The sequence below is a fragment of the Anomaloglossus baeobatrachus genome, chromosome 1, assembly GCF_048569485.1.
Source record: "Anomaloglossus baeobatrachus isolate aAnoBae1 chromosome 1, aAnoBae1.hap1, whole genome shotgun sequence".
In the NCBI taxonomy this organism is placed as follows: Eukaryota; Metazoa; Chordata; class Amphibia; order Anura; family Aromobatidae; genus Anomaloglossus; species Anomaloglossus baeobatrachus.
Window position 1 is genome coordinate 896580773 of NC_134353.1, and position 24164 is coordinate 896604936.

Consider the following 24164-nt stretch of genomic DNA (forward strand, 5'->3'; position numbering starts at 1 on the left):
GATTCGGAGCTGTCACCCCCGCTGTCGCGCTCGCCAATCGCCTATTAAATATTCACCCCATCGGCATAATGCGACAGGCGAAATTCAATTTTCCGAGCACTGACTGCAAATCCCGCAACCGCACCTTCTTAAGCCTGCTTTACACGTTGCAATTAGTTGTACAATCGCATTTGCGATGTGACACGCCCAGGTTGCATACGGGATCTTATGAGATTGCACGTAGGTCGTTCATTTGCTGTCACACGTGCGTTAGTAGTCTATGTTAATTTGATCAATTTTGTGTGCGCTCCTTTAGATCATGTGTTCTGTGACGTATGCATTGGGCACCTTTTTTTTTTTTTTTTTTTTTTTTTTTTTTTTTTATTTATTGACTTGCCAAGCGTGTGTAATGTGTTTCGGGATGCGTTTTTACTATGTCATCTGCCATTCAGCTCTGCTACATGGCCGCTAACAGCAGACACAGACAGCCATGTAGCAGAGCTGAATGGCAGATGACAGCAGACACAGACAGAGCCGCACTGTCAGAATGAACTCGGGTGAACTTCACACGACTTCATTGTCATGCTGCGGCTCTGTCTGTGTCTCGTCCTGATTAGCGGTCACCTGTGAAGGGCTCACCGGTGACCGCTAAACTCCTGAGTAACTGAATTGAGCAGCCCTCTCTCATACTCACCGATCCCCGATCCCCGGCGCTGCACGGCATTCACACTGCTCCGGCGGCTTTTACTGTTTTGAAAAAGCCGGCCGCCCATTAAACAATCTCGTATTCCCTGCTTTCCCAGCCCACCGGCGCCTATGATTGGTTACAGTGAGACACGCCCCCACGCTGAGTGACAGGTGTCACACTGCACCCAATCACAGCAGCCGGTGGGCGGGTCTATACTGTGTAGTGAAATAAATAATTAAATAATTTAAAAAAACGGCGCGCGTTCCCCCCCCAATTTTAAAACCAGCCAGATAAAGCCATACAGCTAAAGGCTGGTATTCTCAGGATAGGGAGCTCCACGTTATGGGGAGCCCCCCAGCCTAACAATATCAGCCAACAGCCGCCCAGAATTGCCGCATACATTAGATGCGACAGTTCTGGGACTGTACCCGGCTCTTCCCGATTTGCCCTGGTGCGTTGGCAAATCGGGGTAATAAGGAGTTATTGGCAGCCCATAGCTGCCAATAACTCCTAGATTAATCATGTCAGGCGTCTCCCCGAGATACCTTCCATGATTAATCTGTAAGTGACAGTAAATAAACACACACGCACGAAAAAATACTTTATTAGAAATAAAAAACACAAACACATTCCCTGGTTAACCACTTTAATCAGCCCCAAAAAGCCCTCCATGTCCGGCGTAATCCAGGATGGTCCAGCGTCGCTTCCAGCGCTGCTGCATGGAGGTGACTGGAGCTGCAGCAGACACAGCCGCTCCTGTCACCTGCACACAGCAACTGAAGACAGCCTGGCGATCAGCTGAGCTGTCACTGAGGTTACCCGCGGCCACCGCTGTATCCAGTGACAGCGGGTAACCTCAGTGACTGCTCAGCTGAGCCGAAATTTATTCGGCTCCTTCTTGGGTACCACCCCCAGTGGCGAAATCCTTAAGTTGGAGAACGGCGGGTCCTTAAACGGGCTGGCCATCCTCCGCAACTCTACCTCCTTTTGCAGCTTTTCCCTCACCACCCCTGGATGTTCTTTTGCGGACCTCAAGTTACCAGGGCGAAACACCGGCGCTTCAGATTCAAACGGAATCCGAAAACCCTCAGTAAAACCTTTCGCCAACAGCTCCGCCGCCCAATATCTATTTAAATAGGGAAGCATCACCTCTACCCTCACTTGCGTTCTCCCTTTTACCAGACCCCTCTCCTGCCTTTCCTTTCCCTTTTTTGAAACACCTGGCGAAAGAGTGGGAACCTCCACAACCGGAACACTCGTGTTTAAACCGACACGACGCCCCAAACTTACATTGCCCTTCATTAAATTGCCAACAGGCACCTTTTCTCTGGCCAGCCGGGGACCCGCCACTCGCACCCGGGCTCCCGGCACCCCCACGAAAGGGCTGAGCCGGAGCCGTCATTAATCGCATCCACAAGGAAATGTCCTTGTGGTCCCACCGGATGCCAGGCCGCAGAGCCTTCCGTTGCCGGAACTGCTCGTCATATCTCAGCCACTCTAAACCACCGTACACTCTGTACGCCTCCCCTATGGAATCCATGTAACCGAAAAGGGCGGAGCAATGCTCCGGCTCCATTTCCCCAATCACGCTGGCTAAAATCGCAAACGCCTGTAGCCAGTTATTAAAAGTTCTTGGTATCAGCCTATACCTCCTCTTCTCCTCATCTTCCTTTTCCTTCTTGGAGTCACTTGGCTTCACTTTGTCCAAGTTAAACTTTTCCAAGGGGAGCAGGGAAAAAATTTCCACATACTCCCCTTTCCATATCTTTTCCCTCACTTCCTTTTTCAAATGGACCCCTAACGGACTTTCAAAACACACATAAACGTCACTCCGTGCCCTATCGTCCAACCGCACAACCTTGTCCTCTTTTTCCTTCTCCTTTTCCACGTCCTTATTCGCCTCCACCCCAGGTGCTACACCGTCCGCCTGTCCCACCACAACCGCCGACGCAGCTCCCTGTACTTCCATCTCGCGCGCCGGCACCACCGGCGGAACACCCACCCAGGGGCCCACCCAAGCCCCCGCCGGAGACCCAGGCCCGCTCCGACCTACCCTCTCGGCCGACAACCCCTGCAACACCCCTAACAATTGACCCCAAAATTCAGATCCAGGTAACCCCAACTGCCCGACCGCACTCGCGCCCACCATACTGCCCCCCGCGGAGGAACTCCCACCCCCCGCCCCCACTACCCGCAACATTAAAACTATCAGACGTCCTCTCACCGAGCTGCCTCTGAACCAAAGCCAGAGCAGCTGTACCGCAAACATCCCTCAGCCGATCCATCCGTCCTGCCGCCTCCTCCGGTCCTTCTTCCTCTCCTGAGTCCGAAATGCTGCTGAGGTCCTCAGGGGGGACCAGCGAGGGGACAGCCTGCACCTGGCGGCCGTCAACCCCCACGGTCACAGCACCCTGCGCCTCTGGGCGTCTCCTGCTGGGCCTTCTCCTCTTGGTGCGACGCGACATCCTGCCGCCATCCTTCCTGGCCGTTCTCACGCCTGCCTGCTGCGCTGTCATAGTCTCGCTTGCTGCTCCTGTGATTAACCCTCCCTGCCGATTGCATGAAGGCCGTATCACTCTCGCCGCATGTAGGGAACTCCCCCCAGCCCGTTCCTCGCTGGGGGGGACCGTAATCACCGACCGCAGCACAGGGCCCTGCGGACTGCCGGACCCTACCTTCGGTCCCCTCATGCTGCTGTCCCGCTCTGCGCCGCCGCTCCGTCCGCTCCCTCTCCCCTGCCGCCTGCAGGGAGTCTCCACCTCCGATCTCCGATGCTGCGCACCACCCCCAGCCCGCACTTCACTGGGGGCTGCCTCCGGTCCGGGGCCGTGCAGGCCGCAAACCGGAAGTAGGCCTCGCCGATGCTCCGCCCACTTCCGGCCCACAGGATCTCCGGCGAGGATTCCTCCCGGCGGCCGGAGACACTCCGGAAGGTGGGTAAGGAGGGCTCCGCTGCCCCGGAGGGTCCCCGAGGGGGCTCCTAGATCTTTTTCTCCCCACGCCGGGGGAGTAGCGCTCCGGTGGTCGCGCCCGCCGAGCGCACGTCACAGGTCCGGGCGTAGGAGCAGGAGCCATAACCGCTCCAGCCCCACAGACTGCCTCCAGCTGCTCATGCAGTGCGTCCACTCCGATGGCCTCAGAGGCCCCCCGCACAAGTTCTAACAGCGCAGCTAGGTCAGCCATAACCGGTCAGGGATGCAGCAGCACAGGAGGACTTGCTGTCTGTAGGACAAAAGGGGCAGTGACCTCTGCACTGAGCCCTTTATACCCAGCACAACACCCCTCCCATAACATATCCCTCACCCAATCCCTTTTTCGACTCCCCCACCAATCAGGTAGCCCCCACGTACACCTCTGAACTAACACTTAACTCTTTCCAACCCTAAACCCTACCGATCGTCATGGTGTATATTCGCCCCTATGGGGCTCACTGCCCATCTATCTATTTGTTTTGTGGTTTTTGTGTGCAGAATAAATTTTTGTTAATACATTCTATTTTGTTAACAACAGTTATTAACCCAGGCGAAGCCGGGTAGTACAGCTAGTCCATTATAAATGACCCAACACACTTAAGCGGGCTTTCCACGCTGCGATCTCGCTAACGAGATCGCAAGCGATCGTACCCGCCCCCGTCAGTTGTGCGACACGGGCAAACCGCTGCCCGTGCCGCACAACCTCGCTTAACCCCGTCACACGCACTTACCTGCCCTGCGACGTCGCTCTGGCCGGCAAACCGCCTCCTTTCTAACGATGCGGTTCGTGCGGCGTCACAGCGACGTCACACGACAGGCCTCCAATAGAAGCGGAGGGGCGGAGATAAGCAGGACGTAACATCCCGCCCACCTTCTTCCTTCCGCATTGCCGGTGGAGGCAGGTAAGGAGATGTTCGTCGCTCCTGCGGTGTCACACAGAGCGATGTGTGGTGCCGCAGGAACGAGGAACAACATCGCTAATAAGCAGAAAACGATATTTTGTTTCAGGACGACCTCTCCGCAAACGATTTTGAGCTCGTTTAAGGTCGCTCATAAGTGTCACACACTGCGATATCGTTAATGACGCCGGATGTGCGTCACAAACACCGTGACCCCGACGATAATTCATTAACGATATCGTAGCGTGTAAAGCCCGCTTTACTGTATCACCAAGATGCCCACAAGTACTGCCATCATAACCCACCTCCATCCATGGCCAACATCATCATCATAAACCAATACCATAACCACCAATAAAAACCCCAGCAGGTACTATCATTAGCTCCCACTATCCTCATCCAGCTCGACCACCGAACATCAGCTTCACACTTCATGTGCTCCATAGCATGAAAATCATCTCTTATTAAAGAAGTTGTCCGACATAAACTCCCAAAAAAATGTAAGCTAATCTGTGCTGCATTGTCATATAAAATACCCCTACATTCTTTTTTTTGTCTTCTAACTGTTGTTGCTTTTGAATTATCCCTTTATTCTCTGCAGCTCTTTGTTTACATGCAGCTCAACCAAACATGAAATCTTCCTATGCCAAACCTCACAGTCAGAGCCAGCCTCACTGTCCAGCCCTGCCCTCTGCCTGCCCTCTGCCTGCCCTCTGCACACACATTACCTGTCAGTATTCTGCCCCAGCACCTGACAGATAAATGAATACTATGTAATGAAAACTATATATAGCCCCTAATGTGAATCTATAGGTTATATACACATACACATATACTCACACACATACATACACCCAGCCACCCACACACACCTAGAGTTATATAATATATATATAATCCCCCCTCTTGCACTCTGTCTCCTCTTCCCTCCCAGCACCCCCCTCCCCCCGCTCTGTCTCTCACCCATGCACTGTCTTCTCTCCCCCTGCATTCTCTTCTCTGCCACCCCCCGCTCTGTCTCCCACCCGTTCACTCTGTTCTCTACCCCGGCACTCTTCTCTGCCACCCCCCTCTGTTTCTCACCCGTGCACTGTCTTCTCTCCCCCTGCATTCTCTTCTCTGTCCCCCTCCCCCCGCTCTGTCTCTCACCCATGCACTGTCTTCTCTCCCCCTGCACTCTGTTCTCTCCCGACCCCCAGCTCTGTCTCGCACCCGTGCACTCTGTTTTCTCCCTCTGCACTCTTCTCTGCCACCCCCCCTCTGCCTCTCACCCGTGCACGGTCTTCTCTCCCCCTGCACTCTGTTATCTGCCGACCCCTTCCGCTCTGTCTCTCACCAGTGCACTCTGTTCTCTCCCCCTGCACTCTTCTCTACCACCCCCCCTCTGTCTGTCACCCGTGCACTCTGTTCTCTCCCCCTGCACTCTCTTCTCTGCCCCCCCCTCTCACCCATACTTTATCTTCTCCTCCGTGCTGTGATGAGTGCAGCCTGCTTACAGCTAGGTGATGCAGAGCTCAGTGCTGTTGTTTGCTGGTATCAGGTGACGTCCCTGCTCTCCTCTCCTGGCTGTATTCAAAAGCCAGGAGCGCTGGAGACTGCATTCATTACAGTGTGAGGACAGAGACAGTTCATGGGGAAGGGGGGACACAGTTACCCGGGCACCATACATCACAATGAGCTGTGGCTGATGGTGTCCTAAACAGAGAGGGCAACCCTGTTTGTCCAGGACCCGGGCACATACATGGCACAGATAGCAGCGCACAGGAAGTGGGGGAGAGTGCAGCATGTGGGGAGAGGGCAGGGAAGGATGAGAGGGGCGGGGGCTCATCGCACTGTACCTGGTCGGCAGCAGGGCGGCAACATGACGTCAGCTGTTTTCCCCGTCTACAAGGTCCATCTCCTGTTGATGTATCATCACAGAAAGCAGCAAAATCACGTCAGGAGTGGTCACATGACCACTTTGAGCCGAGGGAGAGGGGCTGACAGCAGGGCAGGTAAGTAGTTGCTATCTACTTATCTGCCTCAATGTAGCCCAATAGTGAAATAACAAAAAATAAGTAACCCCTTTAATGAGTTTTTCCTACAAGAAAAACAACAACATTCATTGACTCTTTTCGGACAACCCCTTCTAATTCCACAGGGGAAGTAATAAAGGCTATGCTCACCTCCCGTACCGGCGTCGCTCCAGCGGTGTCCGAGTTTCAGTTCCTGGGGTTCATGTGGGGTTGTGACATAACGTAAACGTGCTAGAAATATCAAAAAACTGACCCGCACATCCAACAAATGTGAACAGGTGCTAACTGAAAAAACATAGTAACTATAAATGCAAACAGTTGCACACTGAAAAAGCCAAACATGTACTAGGGAAAATATGGCACTGCATTACTGCAAAAGAGAGATATTTAGTTTATGTATTGGCCAATGCATGTAAGCCCGGAAACCAAACGGCAAGGTATATCGCGAACCTGCGTCCAACTTCCTTTTCCCCGCCTTCATACCAAACAAGTTAATCAACAGGAAGTGATGCTGTGGGTGCGCTCAGTTCCTGTTGATTGTTTGGGCCAAAGGTGGGGAGACAGAAAACGCTGCTGATTGGAAGCAGAGCCCGCGTGACATCACAACCCCACGTGAGCCCTGGCATTGTGAACGTTGGAACGCTGGAAGGCGCCAGTGCAAAACATGCGTATAGGCTTTATTATTTTACATGGGGGAAACATGTGGAATCAAAAGGGGTTGTCTTAGTAGGAATCAAAAGGGGTTGTCTTAGTAGTGGACAACCCCTTTAATAACTTTGGATTGCTTCTACTCATCCAATGATTTTGAGGGTTTTTTAGTATCAGCCACACCTTCATCATTGAGGACAAGAATAGGGCAAAAAGGCATTGGGACACTCACATACATGAACCTCTCGTATAGGATATATCCCAACACCCACAACAAATTGTGAAAGTGACGGCATCATGGTTTACAATTTAAATGTTATGAATTATGTTACTGTCGCCGAGGGGTGGTGAGTGTCCGGGGGTGGATTCCCTGGACCGTTCACCGGACTCCCTCGAAGGTGCAACCAGCAGCGAACCCCTATACAGGGACTGTGTGGTGCACCAACGGAAGGCCAAAATGCACGGCAGCCAGGGATCTGTAGAGATAGTCTCTAAAGGATGGGTACAGTCTCTTAATGTCCGATATTGGAGTACACAGTTGCAGCAGCATGGAGATAGCGGCACAGAGGTGATGACACAAATGTGGCGGCACGGTGGTGATGGCTCAGGCGTGTCACTACAAGGGTAGTGGCTCTGATGTGGCGGCACATCGGTGAAGGCTCAGGTGTGTCGGCACAAGGGTGGTGGTTCAGATGTGGCGGCACAGCAGTGATTGCTCAGGCGTGTCAGCACAGGGGTAGTAGAGAGCAGGCTCTAGGACAACAACACAGAGGTTAGATACACGAGACTGGTAAAAGGATTAGGCACAGTAACATACAGGGACCTGAGAACTAGCAACACACTATAGGCAACGTTGTTCAGGCGCCTTCTGTCAGGGGGGCAGACTTAATGTAAATACCTTTAGGGTAACAGGTGACCTCTGGGATTGCTTCTGGGTAATGGGACGTACTGGGTACGTCATGGATCGTGTGCAGTTAATCCCCGCCTCCTGCCGTGGGAAGGTGGCGGTGATCCGCACACACATATCAGCTGTTTTGAACAGCTGACGTGTGCCTGCTAGCCGCGGGTGGAATCGCTTCCACCCGCGGCCATTAATCCCTTACATCTCGCTGCCAAAATCTGGCAGCGATATATATATGCGCGCCGCCATGACAGTCACTTACCCCGCCCCCACCGGAAGTCACGTGACATGATCACGTGACGTTCGGTGGTTGCCATGGTAGCACAGGGTCATGTGATGACGCCTGCAGCTAACATGAGTCACTTCCTCTCAATGCCGGAATACAGCCGGCATTGAAAGTAAAGCACCAAATCTGCAGTTCTCAGCTGTGTAGCTGAGATCTGCAGATAGTGCAGAGCGATCGGATTGCTGATAAATTCCAAACGCCAAAATTATGTTTTTTGGTCGCCGCAAATTTTGCGCAAAATGCAATAACAGGCGATCAAAACGTAGCATTTGCGTAAAAATTGTACCGTTAAAATCGTCAGCTCTAGACGCAAAAAATAAGCAGTCACTGAGCCTCAGATCCCGAAAACTGAGAACGCTACGGGTTTTGGAAAATGGCGCAAAACGTGCGCCACTTTTTTTGGACAAACTTGTGAATTTTTTTTAACCCCTTAGATACAAGTAAACCTACAAATGTTTGGTGTCTACAAACGCGCACTGACCTGAGGCATCCCACACATCAGTTTTACCATATAGTGAATACAGTGGATAAAATATCCCAAAAACTATTGTACGATCACACTTTTTTTTGCAATTTTTCTGCACTTATTATAAAACTTATGGTTTCATTTAAAAGTACAACTCGTCCCGCAAAAAACAAGCCCTCATATGGCAAGATTGATGGAAAAATAAAAAAGTTACGGCTCTCGGAAGAAGGGGAGCAAAAAACAAAAACGGAAAGTGCCTGGGGGCTGAAGGGGTTAAGAAAGGGGTCAGCATGCCCACGCGCACACTGAAGGTTTGTGCGCAGCCTGGAAGCATGGGAGGCTGCGGCAGACCCCGGGGCAGTAGAAGGGACCATGGAAGTGCTGGTCAGGAGAGGAGAGAGGCGACCCTGCCAAGGCCTGGGATCAGGAGTGTGCCCGGATGCCGTGCTGGGACTGGGCACGGAGCACATGGGGCCACGAGACAGGTGAGAAGAAGGGCGCCCCCTCTGGCGACCGGGAGCGTGCGAGGGTCCTGGGCAGGAAGCAGGTGCTACAAATTATTATACAAATGTTTTATGGCTGTCATTTCTCAGGTTTAGTTGATCACTGTGTGGTATATGGATTGTACGATGTTCTCAGAATTTGTGTTTTTCCTCTACAGCCGCGTATGACGGTATGCCACCACCGATAGGTAAGCTTGATGGAGTCCAAATACTGAACTCTATGTTTTAAATACATTTTGGATGAATGGTTCATGGCTGTCACATTTCTTGGGTTTAGTTGATCACTGTGTGTTATACGGATTGCACGATGTTCTTACAATTTGTTTTTCTCTACAGTTCTGCAAAGCGCTGTTATACCTGCTCCACCCCCGAGTGGTAAGTTTGATGGGGTCCAACTACTGAACACAGAGAGGTTTTAGAGATACGAGATACGAAGAACAATTTATCATATCATGCCAAATTCAATAATCAAAAATACACACCAAATTGCGTCTGCTCCCCAAAAACGCTCCATTACAATGAAACAGCTGCAAGTGGGCAACATCCACCCCATCATGCAGTAGAATTACCATATATATGAAAAAGAAAAGGACGACATCCTTCCCCACGCAGCTTTTTTCCAATTAACTGATATAATCAGATAAGAGAATGCAAAACAAATTGTTGTACCAAGAGATTAGAAAAAGTAATACACGTGTATAACTGAAATCCACCAGGTCCTGGGTGCACGTATTGGGATGTTATTGGAGATCCTAAGGATTGTATCATAAATTGTGCATAAACAATAACACTGAAATGATTGCAAGGGGTCATAAGGAATATTAATGAATACTAAGAAGGTCCATATATCCATGAATAGGGTATACTGGAGAGCGCTGCTATGAGGCCGACCCTGCTTAAATGTGTTCTGGTCTAGCGGTGAATCAGGAGCCTAAGTGGGATTAGATGTCGGTGGTACAGGCGTGCTGTGCGAATCTATCCCATATACCCACAGGCACATGCCTATACGATGCCACAACTAGGACACCTGGGAATTGCAGCTCTGCTCAATGTGTTTACATCCAGCAGCTACAACAGCAAATCACCGCTGATCCAGTGCGAGTGCTTCTTGTCAGTTTCCCAATGATCTGATTTTTATGATCTACCCTACAGATAGGTCATAACTATTTTGTGACTCAGAAAACTCCTTTATGGCCTCAAATCCACCTGTACATAGCTGCCAATGCGAGAGCATTGGAAGTGATATGCTAATGACCCTCTGCTGTAAGCATCAGCCTAGGGTCATGCGACTGTGATGCGATCTTGTGTTTGGGTCACAGTTTTAGAGAAGAGGGAGCACTTTCTCCCCATCTCCTCCACTGCCTGTCTCTGATATTTCACATGCACCCATAGACTTGTATGGGTGCTTGTGAACCGAGAATCGCTGCCAAATGCAGCATGTCATTTCTTAGGCTGATATGGCATGAGAAATCAATTGCAGATGGACACTGCCCCATAGTTTTGCACTGGTGCGAGTGCAATCCGATGTTTTATCAGATTGCATTCGTCCGTGCAAAACGCAAGTGGAACCAAACCCTAAAGGGTGTTTTACACGTTGCAACATCGCTAGCGATTGCTAGCGATGTCGAGCGCGATAGCACCCGCCCCCGTCGTACATGCAACATTTGGTGATCGCTGCCGTAGCGAACATTATCGCTACGGCAGCGTCACACGCACATACCTTGTCAGCGACGTCGCTGTGACCGCCGAACAATCCCTCCCTCAAGGGGGAGGTGCGTTCGGCGTCATAGCGACATCACTGCGGCGTCACTAAGCAGCCGGCCAATAGAAGCAAAGGGGCGGAGATGAGCAGCACGTAACATGCCGCCCACCTCCTTCCTTCCGCATTGCTGGTGAACACAGGTAAGGAGATGTTTGTCTTTCCTGCGGTGTCACAAATAGCAATGTGTGATGCCGCAGGAACGACGAACAACATCGTAGCTGCAGCAGCAACGATATTGGGAAAAGGAGCGACGTGTCAACGATCAGTTTTGGAACGATTTTGCGATCGTTGATCGTCGCTCCTTGGTGTCACACGCTGCGATGTCGCTACCGGTGCCGGATGTGCGTCACTAACGACGTGACGCCGACGATATATCGGTAGCAATGACTCAGTGTGTAAAGCCCCCTTGTTGCTTTTTGCTGCAGGAGCTCTTCAATCATGGTTTTTGAGAATTTCTGCTCCAAAAACTCATCAAAAAAAAAAAAATAAGTGCAGACACACTCTAAAGCGCACATACACCTCAATTGCACTTACCGAGTTCAGCAGCATTTATAGTTCAGATAAAGAGTATATACAGTGCCAGATAAATATTATACACAGCAATAAGATAAACAGTAAATACAATGTCCAGATAAATAGTATACACAGTGACCAAATAAATAGTATAAACCACAGTGTTATAAATAATATATACAGTGATCAGATAAATACCGTATTTTTCGGACTATAATACGCACTTTTTTTCCCCCAAATGTTGGGGGAAAGTGGGGGGGGTGCGTCTTATGGTCTGAATGTGGCTGTGGGGAATGAGGGTGCTGCGGTGGAGCAAGTCTTGGGGGCACGGGCAGGCTGTAGCAGCCTGCCGTGACCATGTGGGCCCGCTCATTTCATATGCACGCCCATCATCCCGCCCATCATCTCAGCGCTGAAGCCGGCACTGACAGGTCGGCGGGGTGATGGGTGGGGGGGTTGAGCGGAGGGTGCGTGCATAATTAACAGCCGGCCCGCATGCTCACCCCTGGCAACTACAGCCTGGAGTGATCATGTGTGGCTGTATTCAGTGATCATGTGCAGTGAATCAGTGTACTCACCGAGTCGTTCCCCTGCAGCATCGCGATGTCTTCCTGTCTGTGCCGGTCAGCTGATCTGTGTAGTGAGCGGTGAGCACAGCGATGACGTCATCGCTGTGCGCGCCGCGAGTGTCCACACAGATCAGCTGACCGGCACAGACAGGAAGACATCGCGATGCTGCAGACAACGGTGACGGCTCCACACAGCGGCGCTGCTGCTGAGACAGAGAGGAAGCTGATCGGTGCTGCAGGGAGTGAGGAAAGGTGAGTATAAACGTTTATTTTTTTTTTGTGCCACAGGATACAGGCCATATACCAGGATGGGGGTATATTATGAGCAGGATGGATGGGGGTATATTATGAGCAGGATGGAGTATATGAGCAGGATGGGGGGTATATAGCAGGATGGGGGTATATTAGTAGGATGGGGGTATATGAGCAGGATGGGGGTATATGAGCAGGATGGGGGTATATGAGCAGGCTGGAGGTATTTGAGCAGGATGGGGGTATATGAGCAGGCTGGAGGTATTTGAGCAGGATGGGGGTATATGAGCAGGAAGTGTGAAGATGTAATTTACCCTCTCACTGTATATGCTGTACAGATTCCTATTTCAAGCTGGGTTCATTGTCTTATTTGAACTACTTCTGTGTACATTTCTATTGTTGTAGGTAATCACCCCCCTAAAATGCAAGGTTATATCCTCTTGAGGCACTTCCATCCCTGGGAGTAGGGGGAGGTGGGCCTAGAGTCCAACTAGTGTAAACTCTGCTTACCTGGGAGATTCAGGCAGAGTGAGCTGAAACTTGAAGGGAGCAGGAGCTCCAGCCTGTGTGGCTGTGGACACGGACGGAGCTAGGCCTGTGTGGCGGCCCGTGGGATTGTGTGGAACTCTTTGGACTACTGTAAGGACGATTGCTTTGTAATCCGGTCCGAGGATTGTCGGGAAGGGCCCCCGAATCTGTTTTACGTGGACTTATCGTGTGCTGTTCCAGTGTTCTTGTGAATAAACCTGTTGGATCGTTCCTCGGCCTGTTGTCTCTCTTTGCTCTGTTGTACACCCCCGTCACAAACTGGTTGGCAGCGGCGGGAGCAGAGCAGAAGAAATGGAGGACAACAGCCAATCGACGTCTGAAACCAGAACCTCAGGATACAGGAACTGGACTGTGGCGAGTCTACAAACAAAGGCCCGTGAATTAGGTGTCGGCTACAAAGGACTCTCTAAGGAGCAACTAATTGAGGCATTGGAACACGCTTGCCTGCAAGATGGCACCGAGGAACAATTTCCACAGCAAGGGGAGCAAAGACGGGAGCCGGAGGTGAATACCCAAAAAAGTCAATGGGTTGTGTGGTACAAGGAAAAGATGGCACTGCTTGGAGATGAGGCCACCATAGAAGATAAGAGGGAGGCCATGCGTGGAGCTGAAGAGAAGGAGCGCAGGATGGAGGAGATGGCATTGCTGGATAAGCAGCTCGCTGTGGAAGCCGCGAGAGGTTCCAGACAGACTGTAACCCCAGCACCCATCATGAGGGAACTTCCCAGAGTGTCCCGCAAAGACTTCAAGCAGTTTAATGAGGCTGCTGGTGACATTGAGGGCTTCTTCCAGGACTTTGAGCATCAGTGTCGATTAATGGAAGTCCCAGAAAGGGAGCGCGTCCGGCATCTGGTTGGGCTCTTAGAGGGTGGAGCTGCTGCAGCCTATAGAGCTATGGACCATCGGTGGAACTGTGAGTATGCGGATATTAAACAGACTATTCTAGAACATTATGCTGTAACGCCAGACACTTACAGGACTCAGTTCCGTACTCTAGCATGTGATGAGGAAGTGTCCTTCAAGATGTATGCCCACAAACTCAAACATCTGTGGCATCGTTGGTTGGAGGCAGAGGAGGCCTTAACCTTGGAGACCGTCCTCCAGGTCCTCCTAAAAGAGCAGTTTTACTTCAAGTGCCCCGCTGAGATCCGGGAATGGGTGCGTGAGAGAAAACCAGCGACAGTGGAGGAAGCTGCTGCTCTAGCTGATGAGGTGCTCACCATCAAGCCTCAGTGGAGGGTTCTGTTGGAGGATGGAGAGACGCCTAACAGCTCCACAACACCGGATGCCCCCAGTTATTCTGTCCCCATTGTTCCCCGTTCCTCTGAGCCACCACATGTTGATACCCGTGTTAATGTGCCTCCAGTTGCTTCTACTGCACTTTCTGGAATACGCCGGGGAGAGGAAGTAACAGAGCGCAGGTGTTATGTTTGTAGGCATGCCGGGCATTTGCAGGCCTCATGCCCAGCCAGGCCATGGAGGAATCATCCTCAAACCCCTACAGCACCTTCAGGTGGGAGCCGGCCTCCAAGTTCCCCTACCCCTTACCCAAGAGGACGCCTTGGATGGAGGGAGACCCAGCTCAGATGCTATCAATGTGGACAGCCAGGGCATCGGCAAGTCTCCTGCCCAGCTGTTCAAATGAGGACTGATCCTGCGCCCAATCGGATTGTTAATTATTTACAGCCCAGCGCCATGGAGGAAGATGTGGCACCGCTATGTGAGGACTGGCCTAGTGACTCAGCCCATGTTGCACCACCAGGAGTTTACGGGGTGCGACCTGCAGTTATGACGACTTCTGCTCATCGAGGTAAGCACTTGCAGGAGGTTGTGCTGGATGGACAGAGACTTGTTGGATTTTGTGACTCGGGTGCTTTCCTCACACTGGCTGATCCCCGAGTGGTTCGGCCTGAGGCAATCCATAGAGGACCTGGGATTGTCATTGAACTGGCTGGTGGACAATGGAGGACTATTCCCACAGCCACTGTGGATCTGAGCTTTGGTTTTGGGGTCAGGCGATGTGTGGTTGGGGTGATGGGTGGTCTGCCTGCAGCTGTTCTCCTGGGCAATGATGTGGGAGAGCTACGATGCCAATTCGTGGCTGCATGAAGCCACATGTAAGTAACGCTCTGCCTGTGTGTACTTAACCAGTGACCTGTAGAGGTCCCTAGTACGTACACAAGTTGGGAGGGGGAGGGATTGTGAAGATGTAATTTACCCTCTCACTGTATATGCTGTACAGATTCCTATTTCAAGCTGGGTTCATTGTCTTATTTGAACTACTTCTGTGTACATTTCTATTGTTGTAGGTAATCACCCCCCTAAAATGCAAGGTTATATCCTCTTGAGGCACTTCCATCCCTGGGAGTAGGGGGAGGTGGGCCTAGAGTCCAACTAGTGTAAACTCTGCTTACCTGGGAGATTCAGGCAGAGTGAGCTGAAACTTGAAGGGAGCAGGAGCTCCAGCCTGTGTGGCTGTGGACACGGACGGAGCTAGGCCTGTGTGGCGGCCCGTGGGATTGTGTGGAACTCTTTGGACTACTGTAAGGACGATTGCTTTGTAATCCGGTCCGAGGATTGTCGGGAAGGGCCCCCGAATCTGTTTTACGTGGACTTATCGTGTGCTGTTCCAGTGTTCTTGTGAATAAACCTGTTGGATCGTTCCTCGGCCTGTTGTCTCTCCTTTCTCTGCTGTACACCCCGTCACAGGGGGTATATGAGCAGTATGGATGGGGGTATATGAGCAGGATGGGGGTATATAAGCAGGATGGGGGTATATGAGCAGGATGGGGGTATATGAGCAGGATAAGGGTATATGACTAGGATGGATGGGGGTATATGAGCAGTATGGATGGGGGTATATGAGCAGGATGGGGGTATATAAGCAGGATGGGGGTATATGAGCAGGATGGGGGTATATTAGCAGGATAAGGGTATATGACTAGGATGGATGGGGGTATATGAGCAAGATGGGGGTATATGAGCAGGATGGGGGTATATGAGCAGGATGGATGGGGGTATATGAGCAGGATGGATGGGGGTATATGAGCAGCATGGGGGTATATGAGCAGGATGGGGGTATATGAGCAGGATGGATGGGGGTATATGAACAGGATGGGGGTATATGAGAAGGATGGATGGGGGTATATGAGCAGGATGGATGGGGGTATATGAGCAGGATGGATGGGGGTATATTATTATTATTATTATTTATTATTATAGCGCCATTTATTCCATGGCGCTTTACAAGTGAAAGAGGGTATACGTACAACAATCATTAACAGTACAAGACAGACTGGTATAGGAGGAGAGAGGACCCTGCCCGCGAGGGCTCACAGTCTACAGGGAATGGGTGATGGTACAATAGGTGAGGACAGAGCTGGTTGCGCAGTGGTCTACTGGGCTGAGGGCTATTGTAGGTTGTAGGCTTGTTGGAAGAGGTGGGTCTTGAGGTTCCTCTTGAAGCTTTCCACGGTAGGGGAGAGTCTGATGTGCTGAGGTAGAGCGTTCCAGAGTATGGGGGATGCACGGGAGAAATCTTGTACACGATTGTGGGAAGAGGAAATAAGAGAGGAGCAGAGAAGGAGATCTTGTGAGGATCTAAGGTTGCGTGCAGGTAGGTACTGGGAGACTAGGTCACAGATGTAGGGAGGAGACAGGTTGTGCATGGCTTTGTATGTCATGGTTAATGTTTTGAACTGGAGTCGTTGGGCGATGGGAAGCCAGTGAAGGGATTGGCAGAGTGGCGAGGCTGGGGAGTAGCGAGGGGAGAGGTGGATTAAGCGGGCTGCAGAGTTTAGGATAGATTGGAGGGGTGCAAGAGTGTTGGAAGGGAGGCCAGAGAGCAGGAGGTTGCAGTAGTCGAGGCGGGAGATGATGAGGGCATGCACTAATGTTTTTGAAGATTCTTGGTTAAGAAAAGCACGGATCCGGGAGATATTTTTGAGTTGTAATCGGCATGAGTTGAAGAGGGCTTGGATGTGTGGCTTGAAGGATAGAGCAGAGTCGAGGGTTACTCCAAGGCAACGAGCTTGTGAGACTGGGGTGAGTGAGCAACCATCAAGTTTGATGGAAAGGCTTGTTGGAGGAGGTGAGTGAGGAGGAGGAAAGACAATAAACTCTGTTTTGTCCATGTTAAGTTTTAGGAATCGTGCAGAGAAGAAGGATGAAATAGCAGACAAACATTGTGGTATTTTGGTTAGTAGAGAGGTAATGTCAGGTCCAGAGAGGTAGATCTGTGTGTCATCGGCATAGAGATGATACTGGAAGCCGTGGGACTCTATGAGCTGTCCCAAGCCGAAGGTATAGATGGAGAACAGCAGGGGTCCAAGAACTGAGCCTTGAGGGACACCGACAGATAGGGGGCGAGCTGAGGAAGTGGTGTGAGAATGGGAGACGCTAAAAGTTCGGTCGGTTAGGTATGAGGAGATCCAAGATAGGGCCAAGTCTGTGATGCCCAGAGATGAGAGAATCTGTAGTAGGAGGGAATGGTCTACTGTGTCGAAGGCAGAGGACAGGTCCAGGAGGAGGAGGATAGAGTAGTGTCGCTTGGCTTTGGCGGTTAGTAGATCATTGGTGACTTTGGTTAGGGCAGTTTCGGTAGAATGATGTGGTCGGAAGCCAGATTGAAGCCGGTCAAAGAGGGAGCAGGAGGAGAGGTATGAGGACAATTCAAGATGGACATGCTGTTCCAGTAGTTTTGAGGCATAGGGGAGAAGGGATATGGGGCGATAGTTTGACACAGAGGATGGGTCAAGGGAGGGCTTTTTGAGGATGGGTGTAATAGAGGCATGTTTAAAGCATGAAGGGAATACACCACTTGCTAGTGATAGGTTGAAGAGATGGGTTAGGGCTGGGATGAGGACTGCGGTGATGTTGGGGATGAGGTGCGATGGGAGCGGGTCCAGTGCACAGGTGGTTAGATGTGATCTTGAGAGTAGAGTGGAGAGATTGTTTTCTGTCATGGTGGAGAAGCTGGATTTGGAGGAAGAGGGATGAGTAGCTATGATGAGGGGCTGTGGTGATTGTGGGCCAAAGCTTGCTCTGATGTTGTCAATCTTCCGCTTGAAGAAAGAGGCAAAGTCTTCAGCTGAGATGAGAGGAGAGGGAGGTGGTGCCGGAGGACGGAGGAGAGAATTGAAAGTGTTGAATAGCTGTTTAGGGTTGTGAGAGAGAGAAGATATGAGGGATGAGAAGTAGGTTTGTTTTGCAGCAGTGAGTGTGGACTTGAAAGTGGTGAGGGACTCTTTATATGCAATGAAGTGCTCAGTGGAATGAGACCTCTTCCATCTGCGCTCAGCAATTCTGGAAGCCCGTCTAAGTTCTTTAGTCTGCCTTGTGTGCCAGGGTTGCCTGTTGATTGTGCGGGTTTTGGTGTGTGTGAGGGGGGCAGCTGATTCGAGAGCTGCAGAGATTGTAGTGTTGTATAAAGTTGCAGCGGCATCTGCATCATGTAGAAATGCAATGTCTGTGAGGGGGAGAAGGGACTGAGAAAGGGCGTGTAAATCAATGTGTTTGATATTTCTGCGAGGGTATGAAAATTTGTGGAGGGGGGGTTGCATACTTGGAGAAGAGAGGGAAGAGAATGTGAGTAGGTTGTGGTCAGACAGGGGGAGAGGTGAGTTAGAGAGGTTAGATAGGGAACAGAGGCGAGTGAAGATGAGGTCCAGCGTGTGGCCATCTTTGTGAGTAGCTGCAGAAGACCATTGGGTGAGGCTGAAGGAGGAAGCGAGTGTTAGAAGTTTGGAGACAGATGAGTGGGAAGTGTCAATGGGGATATTGAAATAACCCATAATGATGGTGGGGATGTCGGTGGAAAGGAAGTGTAGTAGCCAGGTGGTGAAATGGTCAAAAAAGGCAGTGGCTGGCCCTGGAGGGTGGTAAATGACAGCCAGCTGAAGGTTGGAGGGGGCGTAGATGCGTAAGGAGTGCACCTCAAAAGAGGGGAGCGTGACAGAGGGTGGTAGAGGAATTGGTGTAAAGGAGCATTGGTCGGACAGGAGCAAACCAACTCCTCCACCATGCTTGTTACTGGGGCGGGGGGTGTGAGAGAGTTGGAGACCACCATAAGAAAGTGCAGCAGGAGAGGCAGTGTCAGAGGGGGTGAGCCAGGTTTCTGTGATGGCGAGGAAGGAGAGTTTATTAGTGATGAACAGATCATGAATGTAGGATAGTTTGTTGCAGACAGAGCGAGCGTTCCATAGAGCTCCTGTTAGTGGGACTGGGGGAGCGGGGCTGGGTGAATGGGTATGAGGTTTGCGAGGTTGCGGAAATTTGTGTTAGGTTGTTGGAGAGGGTTTGAAATGACAATAGGGATGTGGTGAGGAGGACCAGGATTTGGAGCAATATCCCCAGCAGTGAGGAGAAGCAGTGAGAGTGTTAGTAAGTGGGAGCAGGAGAGGCCATGAGATGGACGTGTGTATCTGGAGACACTGGGTGAAATGTGGAGGAAAATATCTGAGGGGAAGGTAAGATGGGTGGGGAGGATGGAGGGAGAGATGAATAGTTCATTGCTGGCTTTAGGGATCAGAGGGAGCAGTAAAAAGTGAAGTATTATAGGGGTGAGAGTGACTAGAAACACAAACATTATTTACATTGACTATGTATGCAGTCACCTTCCGGTCACTTCCGGCCTAATTCAATGCATCATACTTATATGGTGCATACTTGTATTGGTGCAGACGAAACGTCTTGTGCAGACTTTTATTTGCCCCACTATATACACATACAAGTGCACTCAGCTGTGAAGGGGTGGGGTGCAAGACTAACCCCTTGATCACTCAATCAAAGAAAAAAAAAAAAAAAAGAAGATGCAGCTTAACATAGGCAAAATAAACAAAGGTCATAAAAGGGGGGTGCTAAACAGGGGGGGAAAGATCACAGTGAGATGCTGGAGGATGTCAGGAAGATATTGAAGCAAAGAAAGAACAGGTCAGATATAGTGCAAAAGTAGAGTGCATGAATTGACATACCAGGTATTAGCACACACAGCAGAGCAAAGTGGAGTGAAGATCAGTTCATGGCAAAGTAGAGTGCATGTATATGAGCAGGATGGGGGTATATGAGCAGGATGGATGGGGGTATATGAGCAGGATGGATGGGGGGTATATTATGAGCAGGATGGGGGTATATGAGCAGGATCATATACAAGGCAGGAGGATCCTTACCAGAATGGGGTACCTTAGTAGAGAATTTGGGGACATTACCCCCTTAACAGTTTCAGCAGCAGATCCTCGTCCCATAACAGTGTGTCATGACCACATTTTTTGGTTAAAATTTTATTTTCCTATTTTCCTCCTCTAAAACCAGGGTGCGTCTTATGGTCCGGTGCGTCTTATAGTCCGAAAAATACGGTAGTATACAGTGACAAGATATATAGCATACATTGTTGCCTAATAAATAGTATATACAGTGATCAGATAAGTAGTATACACAGTGATCAAATAAATAAAATACAAAGTGATCAGATAATTGGTATACACAGTGATCAGATAAATAGAATACACAGTGAACAGATAAATAATATACTCAGCAATCAGATAAATAGTATAACCAAAAACCATATAAATAATATACTTAGCGACTAGAAAAATAGTATACACATTGACCTGATAAATAGTATACATATCGACCAGATAAATATTATACACAGTGTCCAGATAAATAGTACACATATTTACCAGATAGATATTATACACAGTAAGCAAATGAATAGTATATACAATGACCATATAAATATTATACACAGTAACCAGACATATTGTATACACAGTGACCAGATAACTAGTATAGACAGTGATCAGATAAATAATACACAGTGACCAGATAAATAGTATACACAATAACCAAATAAATAATGCGCATAGAGACAAGATAAAAAGTGATTAGACAGCTTCTAAATATGCCATTTTAACCAGTCATCCCATAAAAGCATTACATCCAGGCCGTACTATTCACCTGCTAATAATAGTCTAGTTTAATTTAGTACTATAATAGTGGCATTGGGAATTATCCATTAAAAATAACAATGTAAAATCCGTATATTGCAGTATAATAATAACACTCAATTCTTGTATTTATCATGTTTAGTTCCAGTTGAGGAGACCCCCAGTTTTGTCAAGTTGATTTCTCTGCAAAATGCTGATGGGTCCTGGAATCTTAACCCTGAAATCTTCTCAATATTGGGGATATCCGAGCAGGAGGCAAGCAAGAAGAATCCGGATCAGGTATGACTTACAGATGTTTACAACTCTGTATTGCATTTTTGTTTAGTGTTATAGATTTTTTGCATTTTTTTGCTTTTGTTTTGGTATTTTATCACATTAATCGGAGAAGGATATAGAATATGGTGAACCTGAGATATCAAAATAGTACATTACGTCAACTTCCGTGTGACACTAACAATTGAGAAAATAAGTTAACAAGCCTGACAGATATCAACCTTGATGGGATTCATTACTATATAATTCATTATCAGGTATACAATAGAGAATCCTTTTAGTAATGAATGGTAAGAAAACCTAGAAAATGAAGAGGGGGAAAAAAAGGGGTGGAAGTGGGTAGGTGTAAATCATACCTGTTTGATTTATTCAAATATGATGGTAAACTGGATCCAGTACAGATATTTTTCCAGCCAAAGGTTGTTAAATGATCCATTCACACAGTTTAATTGACATGGGAATACCATAAAGGTGTATTTGGCACGGTTGAGGGTTTTTAGATACACACATTAGAAGCATTAGGATGATGAAAAATGGAGTTTTCTGATGATGAAATTCACGGATAATGAAATCACTCTCTGCCCTGTATAGAAAAAGGGGAAAGCATCTAAAAGGGGTGTTACACGCAGCGATATCGCTTGCGATATCACTGGTGAAAGCACCCACCCCTGTCGTGTGTGCGTCACGGGCAAATCGCTGCCCGTGGCGCACAAAATCGTTTGGAGCCGTCACACGGACTTACCTGCCTAGCGATGTCGCTGAACAACCTCTTTTTTAAGGGGGCGGTTCATTCGGCATCACAGCGACGTCACACAGCGGGCCACCAATAGAAGCAGAGGGGTGGAGAGCAGCTGCATTCACGTCACTCCCACCTCGTTGCCAGAGGACGCAGAAACGCTGTTGTTCGTCGTTCCCAGGGTGTCATACGTAGCGATGTGTGCTGCCTCAGGAACGACAAACAACCTGCGTCCTGAAAGCGCAGCGATATTTAGAAAATGAACAACCTGTCAACAATTCGGTGAGTATTTCTGATCGTTAGCGGTCGCGCGTAGGTGTCACACGCAACAACGTCACTAACGAGGCCGGATGTGCGTCACAGATTCCATGACCCCAGCGATATCTCGTTAGCGGTGTCGTTGCGTGTAAAGCGGCCTTTAGTATTGGGAAGACAGCAGCACATCATTGTATAAGTGTCCTAAATCAGTGCAGTGAAAAGATCTTTAGTAATGGCCAAAAGTGTTGGCACCCTTGAAATTGTTCCAGAAAAATGAAGTATTTCTCTCAGAAAATTATAATATACACTAGAAGGTGGCCCAATTCTAACGCATCGGGTATTCTAGAATTTATTGTGTAGTTAATGTATGATTTTTGTTATATATATCGATGTTGTTGTGTGTAGTTGTCAGTGTTTGTGTAGGGCACAGTAAATGTTCTGGGTGTTGTCTGGGTGGGGGGGTGTGAGAGCGGTGTTGTTTTTGTGTTGCGTTGTGTGTGTTGCATTGTTTGTGGAACGCTGTGTGTCTACAGGGTTCTGTGTGTGTGGTGCTGTGTGTGTTGCACGGTTTGTGTGGGTGTGGAGTGCGTGTGTGTGTTTTGGGGGAGGTATGTTTTGTGCAGTGTGTGTTGCGCGGTATGTGCGTATATTTGTGTATGCCACGGTGTTTGTGTGTTGGGTGTTGTGTGTGTGTGCGGCGTTGTCTGTGTGTGTGTGGGTGTCTGTGTAGGGCGGTGTTTGTAGTTCCCAGTGTGTGTGTGTGGTGTGTTGTGCGGTGCGCGTGTGGCGCTGTGTGTGTGTTTTGGGGGGAGGTGTGCACCCCCATCGTGCTCCATCCCCCATGCTGCGCCCCCCCATCGTGCTCCATCCCCCATGCTGCGCACCCCCATCGTGCTCCATCCCCCATGCTGCGCACTCCACATCGTGCTCCATCCCCCATGCTGCGCCCCCCCCATCGTGCTCCATCCCCCATGCTGCGCACCCCCATCGTGCTCCATCCCCCATGCTGCGCACTCCACATCGTGCTCCATCCCCCATGCTGCGCACCCCCCATCGTGCTCCATCACCCATGCTGCGCACCCCCCATCGTGCTCCATCCCCCATGCTGCGCACTCCCCATCGTGCTCCATCACCCATGCTGCGCACCCCCCATCGTGCTCCATCCCCCATGCTGCGCACTCCCCATCGTGCTCCTTCCCCCATGCTGCGCACTCCCCATCGTGCTCCATCCCCCATGCTGCGCACTCCCCATCGTGCTCCATCCCCCATTCTGCACACCCCCCATCGTGCTCCATCACCCATGCTGCGCACCCCACATCGTGCTCCATCCCCCATGCTGCGCACCCCCCATCGTGCTCCATCTCCCATGCTGCGCACTCCCAATCGTGCTTCATCCCCCATGCTGCGCACTCCCCATCGTGCTCCTTCCCCCATGCTGCGCACTCCCCATCGTGCTCCATCCCCCATGCTGCGCACTCCCCATCGTGCTCCATCCCCCATGCTGCGCACTCCCCATCGTGCTCCTTCCCCCATGCTGCGCACTCCCCATCGTGCTCCATCCCCCATGCTGCACACCCCCCATCGTGCTCCATCCCCCATGCTGCACACCCCCCATCGTGCTCCATCTCCCATGCTGCGCACCCCCCATCGTGCTCCATCCCCCATGCTGCGCACCCCCCATCGTGCTCCATCCCCCATGCTGTGCACTCCCCATCGTGCTCCACAGTCACACATCAGGCAGTATACACGCACACATCTGATCGCATACACTCACACCCCACTTCTCCCTGTGCCCTCCGGTGGGCGATCCCAGCAGCTGTGCTGCACGCCGTGCTCCTCTACCGACACTCACAGATCCGATCGCATACACTCACACATCAGAACACACGCACACACCCGATCGCATACACGCACACACCCGATCGCATACACGCACACAGACACACTGA

The 24164-nt window shown here is 50.2% G+C and overlaps 1 protein-coding gene across 3 annotated transcripts in view; it reads left to right on the forward strand.

Annotated features, from left to right (window-relative positions):
• LOC142255321 (von Willebrand factor A domain-containing protein 5A-like) overlaps window positions 1-24164 on the forward strand; it is a 415890-nt gene that overhangs the window by 382107 nt on the left and 9619 nt on the right. For all 3 annotated transcript variants that reach the window (XM_075326900.1, XM_075326894.1, XM_075326885.1), the window contains exons 18-20: window positions 9516-9545; window positions 9694-9732; window positions 21091-21227. In XM_075326900.1, coding sequence (XP_075183015.1) covers window positions 9516-9545; window positions 9694-9732; window positions 21091-21227 — 206 coding nt within the window. The remainder of the gene's footprint in view (window positions 1-9515; window positions 9546-9693; window positions 9733-21090; window positions 21228-24164) is intronic.